We start from the raw sequence: 27,066 nt of genomic DNA, 5'->3' as shown, positions 1-27,066 counted from the left end.
TTCTGTATGCCCACCTGTGTTGACAGGCATCAGCTGGCCAGCCAGGGTCATGGCAAAGCTGGGGCTTGTGGAAGTCTGATCAGTGCTGCTGCTGAGGTCTATTAGTCACTGGTGATGGTGGCTTTCAATGCAGAAGGTTGCAAACTGTTTTTTACCTTGCACCTCTTCAGTGAATGATGGTAGCCCCAATTCTGCAAGTTATTTAGGTTCCTGCTACTGAAATCTTTGGGGACACAATGTCTAAATTTAATTTTTCAGAAGGTGGGACTGTTCTGCTTGCTGCAATTCAAATACATAGAAGGATCCCTATAAATATTTCATGGCCTCAGGGGCAAACCGTAATGTGGCTGCAAAACTAGGCCCACATACATCTCCACAAGAAAAATCACTCTGCAGAAGCAATAGAGAAACTATGCTCCTAGGCTGTCAGTACTTACAGCTGACAGATGCAGAAAGACAAAATATAGTTAATGGTTTAGAAATAGGCTTTGCACCAATATAGGTTTCCAGTTTCCAACATGTTTTTAAATGAAGCAGAAATTACATGCCTATCTGCCCTCAGATTTTCCTCGTTAGCATTAATCAAGCACACTTGACTCACTTACAGATGAATTTGATTAGGATCATGTATACTCTTAGGAACCAAAAATAATGAATCATGACTAGAGTGTACGTGCTGTTACAGCCAACATTGTTGCTTGGTGCCTGCTGCAGCAGTGAACTACTAGAAAGCTCCTAGAACTGGGTTCCAAACCATTGGCAATGGGAGGTGGTAAATGGCACACATGAAATAAAGCAAGACCACAGAAATTGGAAAGCTATAAAGTGCACAGCTATTTAAATGCCTATATAATTGGTTGAAATTCTTTATTTTCTGACATAGGAAAAGTTAGAATGGAAACTTGACTGTGTCTACATGAATACACAAATATTTTTTGCATATGTTCCAGCCTCTGGCCCGCAGTTGCAGCTTTTAGATCTTTGAGCTCACTTACATATCTTGTTTTATACTGCCAACAGATTCTTCTGCTCGTCTTTTAGCACTATGGAAAAAAAGATGCCTTCCAAAAAACCCTCAAAAACCCCAAAAAAACTATGTACAATAATATAACAGTGTGTAAATCTCATTTTATGCATTCTCTGCTGCATGTGTAAATTCATGAAAAGCCCATGTGCTCTAGCACTGGTTCAAAAGCAGCCAGGGGATGCAACATTTCATTGCCTGTAAAAATGTTTGTTGATAAAAAGACAAACACAGAAAAGTGTTTCTCTTGTGACATTTTATTGATATTCCACATAATTTATTCTGACCTTCTGTCATCCTCCATTTTTTCTCCTTTTACAGTTAGTTTTATTGTGCAGTAATTCTTTTTATACTCATCTCACCAGCGAGGTCCACGAGGTCTGTGTGATGAAAGAATATGTAATATCTGTAATCTCCATTATCATGACAACTGCCTGGGCCTTTGACTGTTCTGCAATCTACCTAATCATTTACCTAAGTGACTTAAAATGCCTGTATGAGGAAAAGTAGACATATGAAAAGGGAATAATACATAAAGAAACATCTGCATTGAGATAATTTGTCATTTTTGGAAAGGCTTTGGAGAATGATGCATACATTTAGTATAGTGTCATGCTCATGACACTGTGGATCTCTTCTTCTACTTGCAGGCTTTATCTGGCATGTATTGAGCTGTTGTCATGTCTATCAGATCCCTGCTGTGTGCTCTGGCTGCAGGGCTCTCCCTGACCCTGCCCAGTTCTTGCACTGGGTGAGGAGGGAGTGCTCTCCATACTGTCCCAAGCCTAGCAATGTTTAGTTTGCAGCAGGTGCCTTCTTCATTAGCTGTTTGCTTTTTTTCTTCTGCTATCCCTGTTTGCCAAGCGAGCCCCTGGGGCCCCCTATGCTGTCACTGCTTTGCAGTCTCTCTCACATTGCTGCAGACCTGGCTGCAGGGTGACTTCTCCCCAAGCCCCCTCTGTCACAAGGGCGTCCTGTGCCTTCAGGTCCCCCAAAGCATGTTTTAAGAACTGGCATTTCAGCAGCAAGAGCTGCCTATGCCAATATATGGCATGACCAGAGAAGGTAACTGTGCTGCTAAGGAGCAGAGGATGCCTGGGAAGCGAGCATCAGTAAAAGAATTCCACATTAATTTATCCCTGCCAGAGAGTTGCAGTTACCTTGAATTCTCTTTGTGATAACAGCAACAGAAAACCTCCCTCAGTCCCACTGCTTGCTGGTTTATGAACACTGGAATGGCCTCGGAGTTAGGTCACTGGCAATTATCAAGATATTAGGAGAATATACAAAGAAAGTTTGAAAAGCATAAACATATTTCATGCAAGGTTTTTATGGACATTTCCAAGGGTAGATGTGCCAAAATATTTCCACTGGAAACTTTATATAAAATTATTGATGTGAAGGGGTTCTGCAATCCTGGTGTCTCTTTCCCCTCTCCTGAGAGCTGTTGTAGCTCATGACAACTCTGTTCTGTATACTGGGAGCATCAGCAGCTGGAATTTATCATCTGTTAGTCTTAGTCTTTATGTAGTTCATTTTAGAGACTCCACTGGTAATGACAGCTCTTGCCCTTTTACCTTCAGGACAGCTTGGAATTCATCTCTTAGGGCCAGAAATCACTCTAGCATCAAGTTTATAACAAGAAGAAAAATAACCATTTAGCAGAGTATCAGACCAATTTCTGCCATTCTTTAAATCCCTTCAACGGACAGTCAGAGGGACAGATGTGTCATTGCAGCTCTGGGCTCTCTTTCACCCCTACTCTGTAATTGCATGATGCTCTTCTTAAAACCTTCACTTTGCTCTTTTCACTCTTCCTTGCCCATCTAAAAATTTTACCCAAGACATTTCTGATGCCTCGTGGACTAAAGGCTGTCTTTTAACCTCAGGGCTCCCTAATAAAAACCTGGTGGATTTTTTTGAAGGTGTGAGCTGCCTTGGAGGTCTGCCTACCCTTGGCTGTCCACTGCAGCTCCTGAGCTGGTTTCCTGTTTTGGTGGCCGTGCAGTGGAAGGCAGCTGTCTGTGAGAGTGGGAGTTTGGGGATCTGTAAGCTCAGGAAACACATCTCCCAGGGCTTCTGATAAGGTGGATTGTGGGACATCTCTTTTGATTACTCCTTTACCATAATGTCAAGCTCTACTGGACAGAGGGTTTTCCTGGTGGCTATTTGCCTTCCCAAGAAGGTGGGAAGAGTGTATTTTCTCTTCTTGCTTGGCTCACAAGAACTATATCCATGAAAAAGGCTGACACAAACTGAATTCATGCATAATAACCAGAGGTCCTGCAGTGATGGTGTCTGTCCTATTCTGCCAGCACGTGCTGTGTGCCAGAGATCTTAGAATAAACAGGGTTTATTCACAAGAGGTTAAAGCTGTCAGCTACAGCCAATGACAGACAACAAGGTGGCCTTTCCTTCCCCACATTCCACTGAGTGTTGTGCTCTCTCTGCCCCTGGATAGCTCAGTCTGTCCTCTGAGCATCCTGAGGTCCTCATGCCCCAGGTGTTTTGGACCCAGGAAGCCTTGTGGCTCATGAATATCTCTGTGTGGAATCTCCTTCCAGATAGGAGAGGGTGCACATCCATGCCTTCTCCTCAGGAAGTTTCCAGCCTATGCTGCCTGAGAGCAGTGAGGTGGCACTGCCAGCAGGGACCCCACTGCCATGGGGATCCCCCCTTGCCAAGCAGTTCTTTCCAGCCCTTTTTTCTACTGATGTCAAGGATGTCTGTTTAAGGAGCCAATGAATCTGCCACAGGAATCTCTTGTATTGGGATTACATGTGCTATTAATAAAAATTGCCTTCAACTTCTAAATTGAGGCACTTAAAACCCACAATGAATGCATTCTGCAGTAATGAAAAAAAATCCCGAAGTTTTTGTTGACATTTAAATAGATCCATGAACTTTTGTATCATGCATGCTATTTTAAAACTGTAAATCTATTCCATTTTTTCCATTGTGGTTGCTTTTATGTTTCATTGTGCTCTTACATAGGAAAGTCTTTGGTCTTTTAATAGAAAAGATTTTATGTTTCCAGGCACAGGTTTTTGTGCCTAGCTCAATAAGCTTGGTAAGAAACTAGTTTTTTGACACTCCTTTTTCTATGGTGCAAGATTTAAGAAGGAATTAAAGAAAGTATTAAAGTACAATCGTATCAATAAATTACTGTTAAGTACTGGAAACTCAGACTAAGGCGTTCTAAACATTTCTTAAAAAAAAAAAAAAAAGACAAAATCGAAATAGTGGCAAGGTGTTCTTTTCTGTGATTTCTGAGAAATCCAAGCATGACTCAGACTAACAGACTGTCTGAGGCCAAATGTTGTGTTATTACAAACATGGCCTGAAACTGAATGATAAATTCTATAGGCAGTGTAAAGGTGTCCTAAAAGCCCCAAAGCTATTTAGAATTCTGCTGGAGAACGTACTCAACTCTGCTCCCCCACCAAAAAATCTCTTATCTGTACCAATGAAGGAGAATTTATCTACAGTTTTCATTCTTCCATATCTTTTTGTCTGATGTCCTTTGTGCCTAAAAGATCCCTGCAAGATCACAGTGCTATTTAATTCTCTGTTAGTTTGCATAAAAGTAATTGCAGTAATTTTCTGCATATATTTGATGCCTGTTGTGATATTGATTTGCTCTGGCCATTGCCTTTCCTGTTGACTAGTGCTCTCTCTTTGTTTGGTCTGTTTCCCATGTCTCTAGTTTAATAATGAGGTTGACAGTTGTCTGGGACAATGGTTATATTTTTGATATATGTTTGTATAGTGGTTGGCACAATGCAGCTTGGTCTCTGACTGTTTATGTCAACCAATAATGATGTTGTTTCCAATTGTTTCAGTCTTCAGATTTGTAACTATTTCAGAAGTCCTCTTTTAAACAGTTAGAAGCAATAACAATATTTTCCACATCAGTTATGATTTCTTTAAATAATTTAAGTGCTTTTTCCAATACTCCTCACAAGCACTGTGTTATGATTTAAAGCCAAAGACCTAATGATACAGAGATCTGCTCCAGATGTCTGAATAAAACTGCACAGTGCAACCACTGATCACCAAGTGCTGCTGCTCTGAAGGGATTGCCTTGCTAGTGAGAGGCAGCACGAGGAGTACAACAGGTGCCTTCTAATACCTGGCGTATGCACTCAGTGTCAGCAGTAATTAATCTTCAGCATTATCCCCTTGGAGTATTTACCTGTCTCTGCAGTACTTAAGGGATGCCCCTTTTAAGCACAGGAAATGACACAAGCAGCAGAGATGTCAGACCAATGTCACTGGAAATCATCCCTGGGTAGGGAAATCCTCGACGCGCTGGTTTGTCACTGCGTATGAGCTCTGTTGTTGTTGTCAAGTTAATCTCTTTCTATTTCCTAAGAGGAAATCAGGATCTACTTCTGTACTAAGCCAATCTCTAATCCTTGTTCCCAGCTAAACATAACAGCAATCTATTTATATATTGGGCTATCCCCAATCAAACCAAATAGTATAACCTAGTTCAGCTGTTGGGTAGCACCAAGTATTAGCAGTAGTTATTTATGTTGTTAAGATGTTTTAGACTTGCTGCTTTAAATAAAAGCTTATACTGAGCTTTTTTATGTTTGCTGTCGCCTACAGCCACATTGGTTTGAATATGTAACAATGTGGTGATGACCCCCCAAATTTTCTGGGCTGGCCTGGCTCAGCTGTGACCTCCTGCATGTTCCCTAGCTGGGGTGGCAGCTGAAGTACCTGGCTTGCCCGAGCCCTGCAGGAGACAGCTCCTGTGGCAGCTGTGAGTGTTTTCATGAGGCTTTGAATTTGGCAGCTCCTTCCCTCTACTGCAGCTGGCGAGGTGACAGCAAGCAGGAGGGTCTGTTCAACCTGCTCAGGAATGTCTCCATGTATGTTGGTGTTTGGTAAATCACTTTTCCCTCAAATGCATATAGGAGAGTTTGTGTATTTAAACAGGTGGGTTTGGGGAACTTGCTGCTCCATTTGCAGGAAAGTATACACTCCACAAGTGCATCATGGAAAGACAATAACTAAAGTAGTGACGCAGACTTTAAATAAATAAAAAGGTCACTACCAGGTGATTTGTACAGCTCTAACATAATTAGTAATTCATTTTAGAGACAGTGCATTACATTTGACTCTGCAAGGCACTATATCTTGCCTTCTTGTGTCTGAGGTTGGGTTTATTCTTTTGCATTGCTACAGAATGCACAGAGCTGGTGTGGCTGTCAGTCTTCACGCATGACTATGACTGTCACTGTCACTGTCTGTATTTTTTTAATATTTGATTGATACTTCCATTATTTTTAGACCAAGCCAAGACCAGGATAAGGTAGCTCCCTTAGTATTGGGTGCTGAACTGGTGAAAGTGGAGAGGCATTTTCAGCAGGGCCCAGTGATACATGCAGCTGCCACTGAGAAAACACTGGTATGGTCTGGAGGGGAAATTAGAGTGGTAAGGCCAACAGCAGAGTGGTGCTGAGTGCATTCAAGATATGGAGCAACCCATTAAATAGCTCACTTCTCACATGTTATTTGTTAAGTATCTGCCCTTTCACTTCCATGAGTTTTTATTGCACTTTTCTAAAATTCAGGAACTTTTCTCCTCACTGAGCAAAATGTTTTCCAATGTTCTTCAGACTTGGGGGGAAAAAAATCCAAAAACCAGTGGCATGCAAGCTAGGCATGTCCTTCACAGAAAGTTGCACGCTGTGTCTGATACCTCCAAAACTTGACTGCATTCTGGGTGAGGGAGAAGTAACCTCATCTTCTCTCAACTCTCATCGCTGATAAAATGCTGTTGATGAAGGCTGTCCTCATCTCCACATCCTCATCCCTACGTTATCCCAGTTCCAGACTTTGAGCCTCAAGTTGATCAAATGTGCAGGTTCCCTTTTCTGTTGAATTTGAACAAGCCCACGCATTATTTAGTACGTTTTCTCCACAGCCCCTGATGTGAACAGAGCAGCTGATGGTCCCTTCAGGTGGATCTGTAAGGGTTTTGGAATCAGCCAGTGCAAGGGCACCCACAGGGAAACTTCTGGTTTATCGTGAAGCTGAAGAAATACCTCCCCTGCCTGTATGCTAGGTAAAAAGGGACTGTTGTGTTAGTGATGGTTGAGGAACACTTTGGAAAGCTGAAATGGTGCAGCACTTAGGTCTCTCCTAGTTCCTTTGGGCCCAGAAGGGTTAGTTCCTTAGTATAGTGGCATAACTGTAACAATAAGAAATTGAGACAGTGGGAGTCTAAGAGGCTCCAAAGAGAGCACTTTCCTGGGATCCTGGCAACGTAAAAAGTGTGAATTACAGTCTGTAAGTGATATACTATCTGCAAATTCAACACTTCTTGAACCTACATGGTCTCAAGAAATCTATTCTATGAATAGGATATGTATCTTTAACACTCTGTCTCTTGGCCACTTCCTCTCATCAGTTTTTCTTTTCTTTTAATTAGAAGGTTAACAAGTGTCCTGGTTTAGGGCAAATTTGGCAGGAAATCTCTGGCAGGAAATCTCCCTCTAAAAAGCAAATTCAAGCAGCTCTTCCCCCCCATCTGTTCGGGAGATAAACTTCCTATGAGAAAAGTGAAACAAACTGTTTATTTAATAAGGAAAGTATTCACAAACATGAGAAAATGAATAATATTAAACAATGGAACCCTTCATTGCTTTGAAGAGATGGCAAAATCAGAGAGAGTAATTTTGAAGCTCAGAGTCCTTTTTGTGCATGTGTCCTCAGCTTTCTCTCCATCTCTCTGGGGCTCGGGTCTGGTGTCCCGGCCTCAGTGCAGCTTGGGGTACCCCCAGACAATAGTCCTGGTGCTCCTGGACCAAAAAATGGATGAAAAGTTCCAAAATAACCTTCTGGCCTCAGCCAACGAGGGAAGAGCCAGCGAAAACAGCAAGGGAAAACTCCCCACCTGTCTGCAGCATGCTGATCTCTATGTCTTCAATACAGATGTGAAAAAAATTCCACTGCTTTTACTTCTTCCCCACCTTTGCTCTTAGACCTAGGTTTAAAGGTGCAGAACTTATTTCTGGGCTAAACAGACAAGTGGGGATATGATTCAGCATCATGAAGTCACCCCAGGACAAAAAGTTAACAAGCTGCATGCAACGTAATCAGAAAATAATGAAGTGGTAATGTTGAAGGCCTCCAATGAGGCAAGTGAAGATAGAGAGAGTCCAGGGTAGTGAAGGCAGTAGAAATGTTTTGTTCTCTGTGAGAAGTGTGAGCATCCAGCACAGGAGTTGTGCAGTATTGTTGAACCAGAAATGTGCAGGTATATGGAGCACAGTCTTCATCCTCTGTGGAACATATGGACTTTTACTGCTGTTTTACCTTTCCATAAATTGGACATGTTTTTAAATCTCAATTATGCTTGAGTGTGACTAAATTTAAGGGTGGCTTCTGATGTATACCAGAGTGACAGAGGAAAGAGGCATTTCATAGGTGCAGATAGTTGAATATGTTCAGGTATGCTGTCAGACATACTTTTTCCATATGATCCTCGAATGAAAGAACATTTTGTACCCTAAGGGTGCTTCTCATTTTGCCTTCATCTTTTCTTTAAGCTCTAAGTGAGGGGGAACATGGGAGGCAGTCCAGTGCCAAACCCTGCCTTAGCTGCTCTCCTCTCCTTGCTGAAGGAGCCCATTTCCCTCCACTGACTCACTGAGCTGAAGTTTTTAATCTGCATACGAGGCAAAGAGCTACTGGAGGCAGCGTTACACTGGCCAGCAGTGGTGATGTAATTGTCAGCAGTAGACTCTTGGGTCAGAAGTCAACCAGGAGTGGGCTTGTAACTAGGAGATCAAAATATTTTCTCTGCCTTTTGCAAAGGGACGTGTCTGTATTGTTCCCCCTTGCTTCTCTCTTTGTTCACTCTGATATATTTTATCATCTCAGTTCATGTTTGTGGGTCTTACTTCACAGCGTGACAGAATTGTTTAAAATCTGCCAGAGCAGGGTTGCAGAGGGCAGTGTGCTGAGAGGGACAGCGGGGCCATGCAGCTGCCTTGCCTGCTCAGCTCCAAATGGAAGCTCATAGAACTGAGATTTGTAGAGCATCAACAATCAGATCTAGTTTACAAGTCATGCTAGAAATACATTCCTTGAGCTTGTGACTTTGAAGTAGCTATTTTGCTTTTAGCTTCTCAAACTGCCAGCCTGACCGTTGATTAAACTTCCAGTAACACAGAGGATTAGTGAAAGACAGGGCTACTTCCACAGCCTCAAAAAATTAAAACTTTTTTCTACCAGTTTCTCAAATTTTGTCCTTCATGGGAACACTGCATGTCAGGTACCCAGTTTAGAGCAGCTTACCTGAGAAGTGGGTTTGACACACAAGTGACACATTTTCTTTTCTAGTCACTTACATCTTTTAATCAGTAGCATGCTTGGTGAGATGATGAGAAAAAGTTGTCTCTTATTCATGGGAAATTTTAGTATAGAAAATGCTCAAAAAGTATTAAAAGATGTATTAATTGCTGTGAAGGAGGGAAAACATGACAGAGACCTTGCAGAGTCCACTGCTGAGAAGGATGGTGTTGTCCCACACATTATCACAGAGAGGCAGAAACCAGATTTGCATTGGAGCACAATGCAGTGAAATGATTGTAAATTCTGCTAGTCATCAAGATGGTTGATTAGAGTTATTAATGATGCCCTTTTTTCTATACCCAGCTCCTCTATTTATTGCCTGCTTTCAAAATGAATAAATTTGATTAAAACAATAGAGAGAAAGCAAAAGACAAACTAGCAGTTGTTGTAGGAGGTCACTCTACATGCTTGAGCATCATCATACCCGTGTGCATGTGTGTGTCCTAGCTAGAGGGCTCAAGAACATCCTGCTGCAGCTGTGCCTCCCTTTTCTGGCTGCTACAGAATCCAGGAGCTTTCAGTGCCAAGGAATTGGCTTCACAGCATAAGATTGCAGCTGACAGCATTGTAACTGCTGCTGTTTTTTTGAGTATGTTCCCTGAAAAACATGCTGGCTGTGATCTCCCTTTTTCAGGAGGCCTGCTGGATGGAGCAGGACATGTCTGCAGTGATGCACTGACAGCATGCACTATCTTGCAGAAGCAGGGCAGAAAACTCCACAAGCCATGTTGCCATGTGTCTGAGGCTGGGAAGAAACAGCAGTTGGTGCTTCGTCACTGGGCATGGCAGCAGAAGTAATTCCTCCCCAGAAGAGTCTCAGCAGCTACTGGGAAAAGACCCCTGTTTCCATCTGTGGTGAACATGGCACATGGATGGGTTTCTCCTGTTTTACAGACAAGTTGCTTTTTGTATTTATGCACCTTCTATACAAGAGGAGGAAAGTTCTAACCATGTGCAATGATTATATCTTAAACCTTGTCTTATTGCCCACCTGAAAAGAACATCAGTAAAAATCATCAACAAAATTAGCCTCTAGGCCATTAGGGATTTCTTCATTTCACTTGACTGCCAGTACAGCTTTCAGACAGTGCAGTTTAAAATCAGCATTAGTGCAGAGAGACTCATCTCCCCAAGCCTCTGTTGTCAGTGGGGAGAGAGGCATCTCTATGATTCATGCAACCTGTGTTAGATGAATCACCCCGGAGCTACTTGGTTAACCCGGTCTGCTTTGCTCTGGGAAACAAGGCAAGCAGTTAAAAATGAGGTGAAAGGAATCCTGCCTGCAGGGGCCAGTGATCAGTTGAACACAGTACAACAGAGGTGAAGAATTAGATCTTCAAAAAGAAAATAGACAACATATCTTCTCTTATATGTTCACATTATCACATCTTATATTTTGGAAAGTGGAAAGTACATGATGAATGACATAAGGGTAAAGCCATGTCAATAAAAGAGATGCTGCTGTTCAATGAAATAGACATTACTTATGCTTGACTGTGTAGAGCATCTTGCTCAAAGGCATTTTGTATGGCTCCAATCTGCTTAAAGCCTGACACTGGAGAGTGTGTGTTTTGCTGATAAACATGAGCCCAGGAGCCAGAAAATCCAAACAAGGCAGTGAATCACTGAGCAATCACATGAAGCATCACTTTACTAGGTGCTAGTGTGGCAAGCAGGCAGCTGAACGCTGAACCAGGGACACTGGGTGGATGATACTGTAAATGGGGAGAGATCAGAGCTCCTCCAAGAAGACCATATTTAGCTGTGGTTTTGTTACTGCTGGTTGACTGCACAAGAAAGAGAGCTGGGGAAGGATATGACACCCAGACACCACACCCCAGCTGTCACCCAGTGTTTTGGATGAAGAGCTACTTTAGCCACTGCCATGTGTTTTGTGTGACTGTTTCAGCATGTCGCTTTTCTCCTGGTGCAAATGTGAGTAAAAGACCTGGTGTTACCTGGACTGAACCAGGCCAAGCAAACTCAGCTCTGCCTCAATCATGTGCCACCACCTTTCCTCAAGGGGTGCACCAAGTGGGCGTTGGAGTCCTAAAGACACCCACAGCCCTGCCCACCCTCCCATCCTCCACCCTGCCCATGTCAGCCTTGACCCAGAAGTGGGACTCTTCCACTCAGACAACGAGTCCACAGCGTTTTCCGATGATGCAAACCAGAAAGTGTTTTGCAAGCCAAGGTGGGTCAGAGAGCTCAGTAGTGCTCTCTTGCCATCCCAGGCTAGCTTGGTGTGTAGATAAATGCAATCAGGACCTGAAAGTCAAGATCTGGACACCATGTGGAATAATTTTAAAGTAGATTTGCTTCTATTGGCAGGGCTTCCTTTGTATTTCTGTGTGAGTATGCCTAAGTATTGATAATCATTGTTGACTGCACTCAGTGTAGAAGTCTTGGACACTACAGTGAAGAAGAAACTGCATTTAGAGTAAAAGACCTTTTTCTTGATCTCCCTTCGGCAGGTCTGAAGATCAGAACAAGATCATTGTTTTGCTGATGTTTCTAACCTATGGTTTGCTGATGCAGCGGTTGCCTATTGTTAAATTGCCACCTTCACTTAGTGGTATAAAATCGAGGTATAAAATTCTGTGAATCCTGTAGCTGAAAAGGACACAGTGGCTCCTGAACCTGATTGCACTAAAGTCTGTGGCATACTACGGGGATCCCAGCCACAAAAAAAAAATCTTCTGTGCTGGTGCCATTCATCTAAAGTTTTTTTTAGCTCAGGATTTGAAGAACATTTGAAGAACTAGCTCACATCCTACTATTACTAGTATATTATGATTTTTAAAGAATTTGCATTGAAAAGCACATTTATTTATGTCATATGTGACTTAATCCCATTCCCTGGACAATTATTGGCAGAATTCATAAACATCATTGAGTGCAAGTGTGGGAAATAATCAGTCCTTTTGCTAAGTAACTCTTACTGAAATAATCCAGTTTTGCCATTTACTCTTTATCATTGCTCCTTTTTGTCCCCTCAAAGCTGGCAGTTGTTTTAATTTCTTTTCCATTAACTAGACTAAAAAGTAACTTGTATTTTATTATGAACTGAACTTCATTGCTTCCTCTGGCTGCTCATTTCTCATTTTCTGCTGAGTCTTCCACTGTGCTGGCTTAATGTATTAATGGGGAAAATACCTTTGGACACCGGTTATAGTCAACAAAGCTCTGCAGTGCACAGATATAGAACACACATTCCTTTTGGTACATCAGAATCCAGATTATCTGCAATTAATAGACTAATAAGAAGTTCTCCCATGGGTCAGCTGATTAAAGGCAATCCTGTTCCCTGAGAGCTCTAATGCTGGCTTTTACAGCTAACTTGTGTAGATCAGTGCTTCTTCCCTATCCTTGTGCTCATCACCAAAGGGTCATGTTCTGCTTTTAGTGCTCAGTTAAAGATTTGTAAAAATGCTGCTGTGATGTGGAAGGAAAGGAAAGGAGCTGGTGGAACAAATTCAGTACTCCCTGCAAGCAACTCTAGGAACCGCGTTGACCAAATCTACACCACTGAAAAGAGCAATGGTTATTTTTAAAATTTGATGCTGGTACTTTCAGGTGCTTCTGACTGTGCCCCTTAAAATGAATCAATGTTTTATTATTTCTTAATTTCTGAGTGTCTTTCTCTGCCCTGTCCCCCTCTTAACACCCTCAGTAATTTACCTCAGGCACATAATCCTTCATTTCCCTACCTCATACATCCCAGTCTCAGAGTGTTTGAACCCTTGCACCTTTTCAGTCCGTATGAAACTTGGCACTGAGTCATCAGATGTGAATTTGGATCGGAAAAGGCAAAGCTGTGGACATAAGTTGGTGTAAGTAATCCAACAGTCCCATGGCTGTGGTCTCAATGCTGCTTCATCCCACATCTATTTTTGCCTTTTGTTCTACATTTGCTCGCCCAGCTGCCTGTGGCTGCCTGTGCAGTAGGAATGGATGGTGACAATGGAGCAGCTTCCCTAGGGAGGACATGCAGTGACTGTGGGCACTCCCAGCGTGTCCAGCACTATCCAGCCCAGCACCCAAATTAATTTCTGTCCATAGCTGCTGTTGTTGGTAGGGTTGAGAATAGCCAGGGTCTGCCAGCACTGCAAGATGTGAGAAGCAGAGAAAAGTCTGAGATGCCACAATGGTTTGGAGGCGAGGCAGACCTCATTCATTGCCTGGGCAGGCAACTCACTGTTGGGAAAAAAGTCTACAAAGCCAGGCTTTCTGAGGGGAATGAAGCAGGTGAACTTCTCTGCTGGATGTATAGGGAGAAAAGGCACTTTCAAACATGCTGCATTCAGTTTTCATTAAAGTAAATCTGAATTTTGTTTTTCCTGCTTTTTTTTTTTTCCTCCCTGGAATTCCCCTCCTACTCCAAGATGATTTATGTCCTTTCTGTGGACAACCCTTACACCAGAAGATTTGAGGAACCACTTTTACCATCATATACATAAATTCAAACTGGCTAATTAAGTGTCAGCTAAAAAGCACTGCTTTTATATCCAATGGAAAATTTCTGCCTAATTGCTCTGGGCATCACCTGGTCTAATTGTAATTGGCTGGGGAAGGATTGCAGAACTGCTACTCTTCAATGTTTACTTCATCCTGGCTGCAGGGAGAATTCCTTTAAGATGTGATTAATGAAACAGAGAGTGGATAAGATGGAAGAAAAACACTGCCTCTGACTTCTGATATTGCAGCGGGCAGTTACGTTCAAGCACTCGTGTGCTTTGCGACAGCACTGGCCTTATGGTTTGTTTCTTCTCGTGCCTGTGCGTTGGGCAGGCTCGAGACTTGCAGAAATGTTGACCAGCAACGAGTGCAAAAGGGCTGAACAGACCAGGACTGCACCAGTCTCAATCAATCTATGGGATTGTTTTTGTCCCTAAGAAGGACTCAATTCATATATTTCAGTAATCAACCTGCTGTTATCCCTTGTAAGTAAGTACCCAGAGGCTAAAAAGGCTGCATCTCTCCCCAGCTTTAAAAACAGTTAAGAATATGTTTCACCCACAGATAGAGTGAGTGAAGTTCATGAGTGCTGACGGCATTCCCTGAGGAGCAACAACGTCACATCCTGTGGATGTGTATGCAGAATGAGACCTGGAGAGTTAATTGTGCACTGGAAAACCAGAGTAGGCTCAGAAGAGACAGTACAAAGGAAAACACATGTGCAAGTTCCCCAAGTACAAGCACTTCATGCCATGTTGGGACAACTCTTCTGTATGGCTTTAGGGAAGAGATATATTGTGTAGTTCTGGAGAGACGTGTTTTCTTTGTCTGTCTTGAATTTTATGAAGAGGATATGAAAGATGACGTCTAGCAATTCCTAATCTAACAGTAACTACAACTAAACACAAAGGCTTTTCTGCCTTTGGTTTATTTCTTCGGTCTGCACTTTCTGCTGTGATATATGTTAAACATTTGGGTGAGACATTAGAGCCTGCAGTTCTGCTGCAATCACTGGCCATAAATCTCACCAGTCCTGCAGTGGACAAGTTTTGCTTTTTTACTGAGCAGTGACAAATTACAGACAACTTACAGAGAGCTATGCAAACCTGAGGTCCATACTGCTCCAACCACCCACTCACCTTCATGGTTTCCAGCATGTTTCAAAAAAACCGAGCAACTTCAGTTGGGTATGCCAACAGGAAACGTATTTTTGCAAAGTACTGTCCATGCCACAAACCTTCCTGGATAGAGATCTAGTTACATTTTGTGCAGTAAGTATTACAAGCCCCTCTGTACAATCTACACAGAGGGATGTGGCACTTTGTGCTCTTTGGGATTATCACTGAGCAGCAGAAGCCCTGATGAGTAAGAGACAGGTGAGGTGAAGATGCAGGACCTGGGGCCAGTTGAGCTGCTGCCAAGCACTGAAATACATGTGAAAGAAAGTCAGGGCAGATTTTTGCCCATTCTACCCTTAGTAGATCTGCATAATTTTCATGTATACTGATGAGTACCTATTACTTTGTGAAAAGCTCTTGGCTTTTAAAACTTGAGAATGGCTCAGGAAGTCCCTGAAAACCCTCATGAAAGATACAGGAATGCAATAAAGCCAATGGGGAAATAAGGCAAGGAGATTTCAATTGCAGTGTTAACAAGAGATATTTTCTGCACATCAGTATTCCTTTCAATAAAGGTACATAGTCAGTTAAAGATTTGCCTGCCTGTAGCATGGAAAAAAAATTATTCCCCCTGTTTGAAGCCAAAGTTGTTCAGACTTCTAGGATAAGAACTTTTCTGTTTGATTCAGGGACCAGGAGATTGTAAATATAAAATGTAAATATGAAAATATAAAAGAAAGTGGTAGGAGCTCATTATATTTAATCCAGAGTCTGGATAACTGGCAGCTGACTACAGGGTTTGTGTATACTTACATAAAAGTTGTGGTAGCCCTAGTAAGTAGTTCTGTCATGGTTTCTTACTCTTCCTTTGCTAATGAAGAAGTATGTTGTTGCAAGTTTCAACAGGTTTGGATTTCTTGCCTTCTGGCAAAATTTCTTCTGCCAATCAGCTATGAGGCTATAAAAATTTAAGGACCAGACCCTGAGTTTGTGGGGCATGTACACTATATAGTGATTGTTCCTGTGCACAGTGTCAACACTGTGTGACTTTGTGCAGACTTTGTGTGTTCTGATGCATTTTTGCCAACATCCAGCTGCAGCAACACTGAATTCATATTTGGATATCTTTTCAAGCCCTTGGTAGTAAAATATTGAAGCAGAAGTGAGAAAGAGATGGTTATGCAGTTCAGAAGACTGGGTACAGTCACTTGGAGGCTGACAGAGAATAACACATTTGTAAATATTGGTGCTTTAGAAACAAAGAAACAAACAAAACCCCAACAAAGCCCCTAGAATTAATATTCCTACTTCTAAAAAATTTCAAAATAACATTCAGATATTTTATTCCAGAGAAATGTTTTGTCCAGCAGGGGGTTAAGTGTGTTTTGCAGACAGAGAACAGATACATAATACATTTACAGAATTTAATGCATTAAATAAACTTAGGTGATTTTTAAACCATCATTAATTTTGATAACATTTGAATTAAAAGCTCTCTGAGGCTAAATGACATCTATTATTTATTTTTGTTCCACTTTCCTGTTTTCATCACGCAAGAACCAAAAGTGTTTATTTTACTGGCAATATTGAAACAATCACATGATTTTGAGTAAGTCTTTTGAGATTGTTTGCAAGTTTTTCTCTGCTGCACGTCTGCTTTCCCCCAGCTGGGGGCTGGCTGTTGTATGGGAAGGCCGTCCACGTCACGGAAAAGCCCTGTCTCTGATCAGATGGGCTTAATATAAACCAGGTTTGCTGAGAAAGAATTAAAGAGGCAGTCCCAAAGCAGGAGAGGATTTACTTCGGCAGAGCTGCTCAGTGTGTCACAGCCCACCGAGAGAGAAGGGCAGGGGGAACAAAGGACTGGACTGGCTGCGGGAGCCTGGCACAAGTAAGAGGGGATTTGGACCCAGTCTTTTCCTGGAGCTGCTGCAGACTCAGGCAGCTAAATGCAGTATGGGGTAGCAAAACCAGTTTGAACTTGGAGCACAGTGTGTGACAGGGACTCCTTTGGCTTTTTTTTTAATGAGGGATGACAATTTGTGAGAGGCTAAATTGTAAAATATTTGTGTTTGTGATGGTTTTGAGAGTGACTGCTTGTTGCAGGTTGTGAGTTACTCTGTTGTTTGAATAAGATCTGGATTTTCTCATCTGATCTTCTCAATGGGGATACTGAAGGAAAAAGTGCATTTCAGAATTCAACCACAGCATATATTTAAGTTTGTTTGCGAAGAAGTCTTCGCTTAGTACATGATTTCTTCTTTAGATGTATCTCTTGCTGACAAAGTTACTGTGACTAGGACCATGAAAACGATCTCCTTTTGCCCCAAAGTGCTGCACATCACAGAGAAAATATTGTGTATTCTGTAGTAAATTCAGATAGTGCTTTTTCTATATATTTTGTCCTTGGTCCTGCTGGGAATTTATTCACTGAAGTTTTCAGACAGTTTTGGATGAAGAAGAATAGCAATTTGTACATTTTGCTTTACTGTACTTTTTACTGTTCATCACTTATTATTGAGCTTTGAAAGTAGTTGGGTGAATTTTATGGACATTTATCCTATTTACTGATATGGAGGAGAGAGCCAAGAAACATCAGATATAGGGCAAAAAAGAAAAATGTCTGAATAATGGTCACTTTGGGAACTGGAGTGCATCAAAGTAACTTTCCTAAAAATGGTAGGTATTTGCCTGTGAGAATGACATCACTCTTCTCTGCCTCCAAGCAAGGCAAAATAGAGTTTGCTGAGTAAAATGTAATTAAGAGCTATGCTTATGTAAGAAGAATGAACCTATCTAATTAATTGTGCAGTAATTAAGTTATTGATTTCATATCTATAAATTAATGAGCCTTTTCTCTCAGTTCTATCTCCTGTTGAAGCTATAACTTGTACCTCCTCAAAAAAGCTGTTGGATTTCACTGTGTCCTCCCTCTTACCAGCCAAAAAGTCACTGTCTGAGGCAGAATCGTTCTTTGTTTACCTGGCCACAGACAAGACCCAAATCCACCCCATCACAGCAAGACTTGCTTGCATGACTTTTTGTACCAGGGTTGTCTCAAGAGTGCAGTGAATTATGACATATTGCTTTCCCAAGGGTTTCAGCTCTTAACTGAGTCAATGAGAAAGATGCTGTACACCCAGGGCAACTGAGACCAGCGTCTCTGTCTGTCCCCAGTGATGCCAAAAGGAGGTGAACGTTGCCTGTACCACAGGCAGTCTCTCGGCAGGGCTGCAGCTGCTGTGTAGGACCGGTGTGGTGAGCACTGTCCCCTCCTTCTCCTCCTGGGACGCAGCAATGCCTCCCTCTTTCCAGGACTGGGCTGCACCCAGCACAGCCGTGAGCTAGTAAAGGCTAAACAAGATAGGATTTAGCATGTGAGGGTGGTATTATCCCTGGGAAACAGTCTCTGTCTCACTAGCCAATAACTAAAATATTGCTCTGTGCACTACCAAGTACGCTAGAGTGCAGAAAGGCTAATTTTTCTTTTCTCACATATTAGGTCCTTACAGAGGAACATGATGTGGCCCCTTGAAGCTAGTAAGAGAGCATTTCTAAATATTTTGTGGGTAACATTAGTGATTTCCCTATTTTTCACTAGGGGTTAAAAATGACTCTCAACAACGTTACCATGCGTCGCACCCACAACAGCAGTCTGCACCAGCAGCAGCAGCGATGGAGCATCCCTGCTGATGGAAAGAATCTGCTGGTCCAGAAGGACTCCAATGAGTACAACCCACAGAAACGATACACCATCAGTCCTGATGAATATTACAGAAGGAGCTGGTCCTCGGAGTCATCCGACTCCGTCATCTCCTCCGAGTCTGGCAGCAGCTGCTACCGGGTGGTGCTGATCGGGGAGCACGGCGTGGGGAAGTCCTCGCTAGCCAACATCTTTGCAGGGGTGCACGACAGCATTGACAGCGACTGTGAGGTGCTGGGAGGTAGGTAATTATGTCCTGGGGTGTCAGTGTTTGCCTGCAGTCAGCTCTGCCTGTAGTAATTGGCACAGAAAAAGAGAGAGGCCATTTAATATAAACCAGAAGTAACAAGTGTTTGGGTCTGATTATTAAAACTGATTGAACTCAAGCACCTCTTTTAAGAAAAGAAGAAAGCAAAATAAGATGAGTAAGATACTCTCCAAAAATGACTGAAAGCCACTGAAAGAGAGCAATTCAGATTCACATGCCATTTCATTCCAAAATACCAGTTGGAAACTGCCTCATTCCTGCCTGTGATGATGCTACACAGGAGTCTGCTTTAGCTTTCATAGCTAGTCCAACATTGGTGTTACCACCGGCATCACAGGGCTGACTCCTGCTTTCCTTTTGAGAGAGAAAACAACTGAAGGTCCTCATGATTTTCAAGAATTAAATGCTTTAAAATCATATATAAAGAAAAAGTTACTTCCAAAATATTTGCCATTAGAAGTATGTATGGACTGAGTAAAATATATACAACTTTGAGTAAAAACCTTGTTTCATGTTATTTGCACAGTATGTGCTCCTCCAGAAGATGCTTCCCCCTTCTTTCCCCCCCCTTGATTTGCTTATGATTGCAAAGTTTAGGATTGCAAAGTGTTTTTTAATCCCAAAGATCAGACTGTGCAGAAGGTGAAGTTGGAGCACCAAGTCCTGGGCTATACTGTGTGCAAGGTATTGATGTGGAATGGTTGTGCTGCCAAGAAATCTGCCGTGTCTCCAAGGATGTAGTTGCTGCTGCTTTCAGGGGACATGCAGTTTGCTGCCAGGTTTTGTTAGTCATTTTTCAGGGCTTTCTTTGTCTCTCTCTTCTGCCCCCTGCCTATATTCCCTCGGTGTGATGGTGCCAGTGCTACCACAGAGAATTTCTGGGCTTCTCTTCCAGACTTCAGTGGGGCATAGGCAGGACAGCTTCTTTTCTGTGTGTTTAACTCTCCAGTTAGGGGAAGTTTTGCCCAGGATTTAAAAAAGCCCAGTATCAGGAAGGTCAGACTCACATTTTCTGTACTTGCTGTCTCAGACTGGGGACACAGATTTGTGCCTTTGGAGGTTTTCAAATACACTGATTTAGGCATGCTCCGCCGTCAGCTTCTGCCATCAACTTTTCCCATATTTCTACCAGCTCCTCAGCCTGGAGTATCTCTGATAAAAGTTTTCCTAGTGCTGAAAATGACTGAAGTAGAGTAGGATCCTTGGACAAGCCATCAGGAAGGGCAGCTGATTTGCTTTGCACACCCCTGTCAGGCAGTTTTCTTTTCCTTCATGTGAAGCCATGTGGTTTCCTCTTTCCATCGCACTCCCAGCAGCATTGCTTGGAGTATAGCAATGACAGATTTTCAAGGCCAGCTCTGAAGAGATAATTGGAAGTCTTGGTGTTATCTCTCTCCCCTTTTTACTGTCAGCTTCAAAAACAGCGTAAAATGAACTCACTTTCTGTGTGTTTTATATTCTATAGAAGTTCCTTTGGACTGACCAAGGTGCAAATGAGTGCTGAATATGACTATTTAGGCATAGTATCTTCAAGGAGTGTGATTATGCATTTGTAGCTTCTCTATACGAAATGCAGTGCAGAAGGAGTCTTCTGGATTTTGTCCTCTGGTGTGCATGGAGCTTGTTCTCACACAGATGCTTGGTCACTTGAAGGAACGATTTACTTTAGCTTTACAAACTGGAACTTTAGCTTTCACACTGGAAATTTAATTACATGAGGGGATAGTTTCAGGGTAGCCAGCTTACAAAGGAGTACAGCTGCTTTTATGGAGAGGTTTTGCTACTGACTGTAAGATGAAGCTAACTCATGAACACAAGCCTCATACTCCTGGGACCTCAACAGAAACAACTCCTAGTGATTAGCTCTGTCTTTTTAGTCTTGACATTTTAAACCATGGGCTCCATTTGACTTTATTTTAAATGTGTAATATTTTTAGCTCATTCTTTTACTGGGATGTAGATCCCTATCTTTGAAGAAAGGCTCTGATTACAATTTAGGGGAAAGTTCACTTCATCAGTGCACAGCAGAAGTCTTAGGAGGTTAGACAGGTTAGACACAACACTATCTACAAGTGTAGTTGGGACAGTTCCTTTAAATGCTGCAGTACCTTAAGACCAACTTTTTTCTTCACTGGCCACTAGTGTGAGATTAGAAATGGGTCCAAACCCCTCACTGCTCATCACCCCCAGCTTTGGGGAAAAGAAGAAATATTGGTATTTGAAGCAGATTTCACAGCAAGGCTTGATCAAAATTCAGAGTGGCAACAGCCCCTTTAGATTAAGGCAGAATTTTGCTAAATGGCATTTATAATCTAGGTATGAATTTTTATGGCTGCAATACAAATCACAGCAATAACTGACCTGTGCTTTTTTCATTTTTCTGCTATTTGGCATCAAAGGTGATATGGGCAACTGTGTAATGGGAGTGTGCAACAGAGGTCTCAATCTCTCTCAGACTCAGCTGTTGTCTCACAACACTCTGTCCTCCTCACTTGGTGGGCTGTTTGCTGTACTGCTCTCAGCAGCAGTGACTGTTCACCCGTAAATTGTCCATGCTAAAGTGAAAGCAAATATTTTCCATTACTCAGCCTTGCTGGACTCTGCTGCTCCCATGGGGCAAATGTTCAGCCTTTGGTTATTTCTTCCACTGGTTCTATTTTCTCTCTCCCACATAAGATAAAGAGACTATCAGCCAAAATAATGAACATTTTGTTTCCTGATCTTTCAGCCTCCTCCATCTATCATGGAAAGTAAGGCAACCAATAATGGACAGAGTGCAGATTCAGTATGGATGTAAATGAGGAAAGAACTGGATGTGAGCCGACCTAAAATTTGGCTCAAAAACTCTGTGAACAAATCCCCCACATTCAACAACTTGGATTTTTTAATGTGTATGATAACACAAAATAATGTATCACCAACCTTTCTGCTTTTCCTTCCAGAAGACACGTATGAAAGAACTCTGATGGTGGATGGGGAGAGTGCGACTGTTATACTGCTCGATATGTGGGATAACAAGGTACTTAATTTGTTCTAGTCAAATGCTGACAGGAAAGTGTATATGAATAACTGCTAATATAAAAAGCAAATTTCCTTTGGGAAAGAAAATAGGTGTTTTCATACAGCATAATCAGGGAAGATATAGGATTAACCCTACCTCACATCAGTGCAAGCATGCCTAATGGCTCTGCACTGTGAGCGTAAGAAGTGCAAGTCTTCATTTATTTTTAATGATAAAACAAAACATTCAAGCTTTCTTTCCAGACCATTTTCATTCCAGCCTAAAGCCGGCACAATAAATTATCTGGGGCAAGTTTTTGCCCTCCTTTGTGGTGAAGTATTCATACCATCACCACATTGGAATTACTTGTAGTATAACTGTGATTCAAACTGTATCCATTACAGTTTACAGCAGGAATGCATTTGGATTCTCTAATGTTTTACTTTCTAAGTAAAATCTGCTCTGGGCATAATGATGTCTGACCATTTAATTTGAACAGCGGGAGGGAGAATGGATTCGAGACCACTGCATGCAAGTGGGAGACGCCTACTTGATCGTCTACTCCATCACTGACCGAGCAAGCTTTGAGAAGGCCTCTGAACTCAGAATACAGCTCCGCAGGGCACGTCAGAAAGAAGATATCCCCATTATTTTGGTTGGCAACAAAAGTGACCTTGTCAGATGCCGTGAAGTTTCAGTGGCAGGTAAGGAAATTGTGAGCATAAACCCGATATAAACATTAAAAGTCGTCTAGTAGCTTTTGGACAAACTGCAGTGCTCTGGCTGAAGAAGTACATTGTGCTCAGGACAAGGCAATAAAAGAGTAATAAAATAAAAGCAGACTGCAACAGAGGGCAGAGGACTGGGTAGGGTCTGCCAGGTCCTTAAGTCTTCCTTGGTAATACTGTTATATATCAGATAATCCCTTTTCTATATTTATTAAGTACCATCATAAATGGGATTTATTCCTTTCCAGCTCCTAGTGTATGACCGCTGCAATATGTGATTTCTCTGGTAGCTGGAAACCCTTTGTATTCCCAATGCATATTTATGCATAACAAGTTTAGCCCCCTTTATTCTGCTGCCAAAAATTCTCTTCTTTATAACCAGTTCTCTGTCCTCCCTAACAAATTAAAAATCCCTCTCAATCTTTGTTTTGCTAGTCTAGGCAGGAACTGTGCAGCCTTTCAGAAGAGGTTTCCTTATTGCCTTGCTTTGGGATGCTAAATCAGCCTTCCCTTGGCTGCATACAAATGAATAACCACTAAGCCCATAAATAGGAATGGGGAGACTGTTGGGAGCACTGCTGCTGGCTCTCACGATCTGCAGTCAGTAAAATATCTTCTTGGAGAGTATTCCCTGAGGCTGAGGTGACACACTGTAATACACAGCTGTGCATTAGATGTTCTTGTCTTGGTGCATCAGAAACATGGGTTCTTTTCCTCAGCATTTTCTTCTTTCTGCAGCTGTTATGCTCTTCTGTTTCCCAGTTGAGCTAGACTTTTCTCCTTGCTCTGTGGATGTGTGCAGTTCCTCTGCCTCCTGTCACAGCTGCCCCAAGTGAAGCGCTTGAACTGAGGGGTTCATAGGATGTCCAGGGTTGCCTTTTTATTCCTCTTTGTCCAGCTTGAAAGTTCTTTAGGAAGATGGCAGGTCAATCCATGTCACTTTAATGGCCCTGGCAATGAATTCACTGCAAGCCAGAAATTGGCTTGTGTGAAAAACACCTGTCAGGTTTAGCTTAGGTTCATGTAATTGAGAATAAGATGTGCTTTCAGATGTACCCCTAAAGCCATAGACACCCTTTATTAAGGGTTTTGTACATGTGTCTGTTCTCACTGAAATTGCCAGAGTTCCAGGGCTGTGGTTTACACCCATGCCCATGAAAGAGGAAGGTGCTCTGCCTGCAGTGCTGTGCTCTATGCCTGCAGAGTGCCATCATCACCCTTCAGTGCAGCTTGAGGGAGTCTGCATTGCAGCTGCCCAGGTGGTATTGAGGCACTGCTGGCCTCCCAGCCTTCAGTGTCTCAAGTCCATCATTCTTCGTTACCTTCACAGCCAGCAGCGCGGGCTGGGCTTTACTGGGAGGGGATTTAACCCCCAATACAGCCTCCATTTCCTTCGGGAAGCAGCTGTGACACAGGGCAGATGGATCCTGGGCTAGCAGGCAGCATCAGGTCATTAAAGACTTATCTGTGCCTACATCAGGATTGAGGAATTCCCGCACATGGCAGCCTGTCCCTGCTGCCCCCCGCCCTGGGCCTTGTGACCCCATGTAACGTGTCCACCTTGTGATTCTGCAGAGGGGCGAGCCTGTGCCGTGGTGTTTGACTGCAAGTTCATTGAGACCTCGGCAGCTGTGCAGCACAACGTCAAAGAGCTCTTCGAGGGCATCGTGCGGCAGGTCCGGCTCCGCAGGGACAGCAAGGAGAAGAACGAGAAGCGGCTGGCACTACAGAAACGGAGAGAGAGCATCCCCAAGAAAGCCAGGCGCTTTTGGGGCAAAATAGTTGCCAAGAACAACAAGAACATGGCCTTCAAACTCAAGTCCAAGTCTTGCCATGACCTATCAGTACTTTAAGAACACCGGACTCTGCCAGAGCTTGTGGCATTTTGTGGACATTATCTAACTTTGTCATAGGACAATCAATCAATCTATATTAGATTGGGCTATCAGTGACTTAGGTTCACAGTTGTGATTGTGATGATATGTGCTGGCATAAGAACAGCACAGTGCATGGAAATAGCTCTTCATTTTTTTTTTTTTTTCTTGTCAGTAGATTTAAAAGAAAAGTATAGACCAGAATTACCCAGAATTGTGCTGGGAACTGTTCTGGAATACACCTATTCTTTCTCCTCTTACCTTTGGATACTAGTGTAAGAACCTCAAATGCCATAACTTGGGAAATCAATACTACTGTCTTTACTCTTTTTCCTCATTATTGATATTTCTTTTTTAAAACTATGTAAAGAATTGAGGAACTGACTGGAGATTGGTCTCTTGTCAGTTGGCTGGTCAGGCTTGAGCACCCACAGCTGAAAAAAAAATGCATTTTTGTAGAATAATCACAAAGACACCTGTTTGGTATTTTTTCTTTATTTCGAGGATTAGTTTCAGTGAGTTTACACATCTCTTACTTTGAAAATATTTAAAGGAAAAATCCTACAGTCAAAAAAATTTTCCTCTCATGTTTTCATATTATGGGACTATTTAAAAATCATAGTAAAATTAAAGTGCAAGTTGTATCAAAGTGCATCAAGTGCAGGATGCCAAACCTTTAAAAATCACCTGAGCTTTTTTATGCCACCACATGGACTTCTTGTATCCATCCTTGGCCTTTCTCTATGCCAGAGCTATGCTGTATTTATTGTCGTGCAAAATAACAAGCATTTTAATGTTGAGGAGAAATGTATTTATTACCAATTTTCTTAAGATAATAATGTTAATTTTATTACTGTTTTCTATCTAATATCTTTTTTCAGATATGCAAGTTTTTACTTACATGCCTTGTAATAAAATAAATAAAATATATGACTGCGTTTGAGCCTCACTAGAAAATCCCTAAGAATGTTTTCAAGTACAGGAAATATTGTGCATGCTGGGGAAGTTTGAGAAGTGCAATGCACGTGCATGCTGCTTGAGAAGTGCAGTGAGGATTCCTTAAATCTCTGAACACAGACCGAATAGCCTTTAGCCTGGAAACACATTAGAAATGTAGGTGAGTACTGTTACCCCAGTTTTGGAGATGAAGAGAAGTGAAATGCTACATTCAAGGACAGAAAGCAGGTAGCTGGCATGGTGTGCCCAAATCCTGACTTGCTGTTGGGCATATTTGTGCTGTTTTCCTCTTGGCTATGCTGGTCAGAGGTACAGTCATTACATTTTTGACCACGTGTCTCAGAAAAGCCAAATCTCCAGCCTGGCAGCTCATCTTCTCAGATGATGAAGGCAAAAATGTGCAACACTAAAAAGGTGAGACTTGGATTCCTCATTTTGGGCTGCACAGTTTTCATGTACCAAATGCTCTGGACAGGAATGAGCCTGCTGAGTGTTTGCCCACAGTTTCCTCTGCTGAGGAAATGACTTCTAGCAGTTCTGTAGGAGGAAAACATCCCATTACAGAATGACTGAATGCTTGTGTGGTATGAAGATCTCCCTGGAAGGAAATTTCTGATCTAGAATAAAGTGTTGACAAGAACAGAAAAAAACCCTTTTGAAACAAGCACAGACAAGATCCATGTTGGTGGATTTTGGATGAATGCTTTTGAGCTCTCAGCATGCAACCTAAAGTCAACCCAGAGCAGTCTAGAGAATTTTGTTTTCAGAACATTTTAACTCTCAGAACCTTTACCTCATTCAAAAATGAAAACAAAATTGCACAAATTAATTCTTAAGATTATATTTATGAACTGAAAGTATAGCTGTATGCAAGCAGCACACTTCCTTAATCTATTCTATATCTGTCAGACTACAAATCTAAACCAAACAGGTTTTGAAGAAATGCAAAATGTCCATGTTGATCATGCATACGACCCTTAGGAATAAAAGCCATCCATGTTCAGCATTATGACATCAGGATACATTGATGGCATGATAAGAATTTGGAATTGCCCAGTAAGTTTTCATATCCTTGCTCATCTCTTTCCACTCCTTCCAAGATAACAGAATTTCTGTCTAAAACATAGGATTTTTCAAAGAAAAAAATCCAGTGAGGTAGGCCCATTCCCCCAAAATGTCACAAGTTGCCACAAAGAGCTGTGCAGTGGGCATGGCATGTCATCTGAATTTTCCTACTCACAGCAAGCAGACATTGCTGCAATTCTATCTTCTGGGGCTGCTGCTGGTCTCTGAACAGCTCAGTACTGCCTTTGGACCAAAACCATTTAAACACATACCTACACCTTTCATGTCCCAGTGAACCCTTTGGTTCACCCTGCAGGCTCCATGCTTGCCACGGGTGCTCAGGCAGAGCGTGGGGGAAGCTGTGGGGTGAAGCCCACAGGCAGCATCTCCTCCACGGAGCTGTGGCTCAGACCAGGCTGTGTTATTTCTGACCTGTGGATGTGGGGTGAGAGAGCTGGTGCTGAGCATCTACACTTTGCACATTTCAGGGTTTTTCT

The 27,066-nt window shown here is 42.3% G+C and overlaps 1 protein-coding gene across 1 annotated transcript; it reads left to right on the top strand.

The window, feature by feature from the left end:
* Positions 1-13,771: 13,771 nt before the first annotated feature.
* Positions 13,772-25,484, top strand: GEM (GTP binding protein overexpressed in skeletal muscle). Its single transcript, XM_002200021.7, has 5 exons — positions 13,772-16,864; positions 18,575-18,917; positions 21,887-21,963; positions 22,445-22,649; positions 24,249-25,484. Exons 2-5 carry the CDS (start codon positions 18,584-18,586, stop codon positions 24,524-24,526), a joined length of 894 nt encoding a protein of 297 aa, XP_002200057.1. The 5' UTR covers positions 13,772-16,864; positions 18,575-18,583; the 3' UTR covers positions 24,527-25,484.
* Positions 25,485-27,066: the final 1,582 nt, after the last annotated feature.

This window comes from Taeniopygia guttata, chromosome 2 (assembly GCF_048771995.1).
Source record: "Taeniopygia guttata chromosome 2, bTaeGut7.mat, whole genome shotgun sequence".
Classification (NCBI taxonomy): domain Eukaryota; kingdom Metazoa; phylum Chordata; class Aves; order Passeriformes; family Estrildidae; genus Taeniopygia; species Taeniopygia guttata.
This window is presented reverse-complemented; position numbering and strand designations above follow the sequence as displayed.

What these genes read in the sequence shown, in the direction of transcription:
- GEM (XM_002200021.7), top strand. Translation starts at nt 18,584, where the DNA reads ATGACTCTCAACAACGTTACCATGCGTCGCACCCACAACAGCAGTCTG. An exon ending in CGACTGTGAGGTGCTGGGAG is followed by an intron (nt 18,918 to 21,886) that starts GTAGGTAATTAT and finishes TTTTCCTTCCAG; the next exon opens with AAGACACGTATGAAAGAACT. An exon ending in TCGATATGTGGGATAACAAG is followed by an intron (nt 21,964 to 22,444) that starts GTACTTAATTTG and finishes TAATTTGAACAG; the next exon opens with CGGGAGGGAGAATGGATTCG.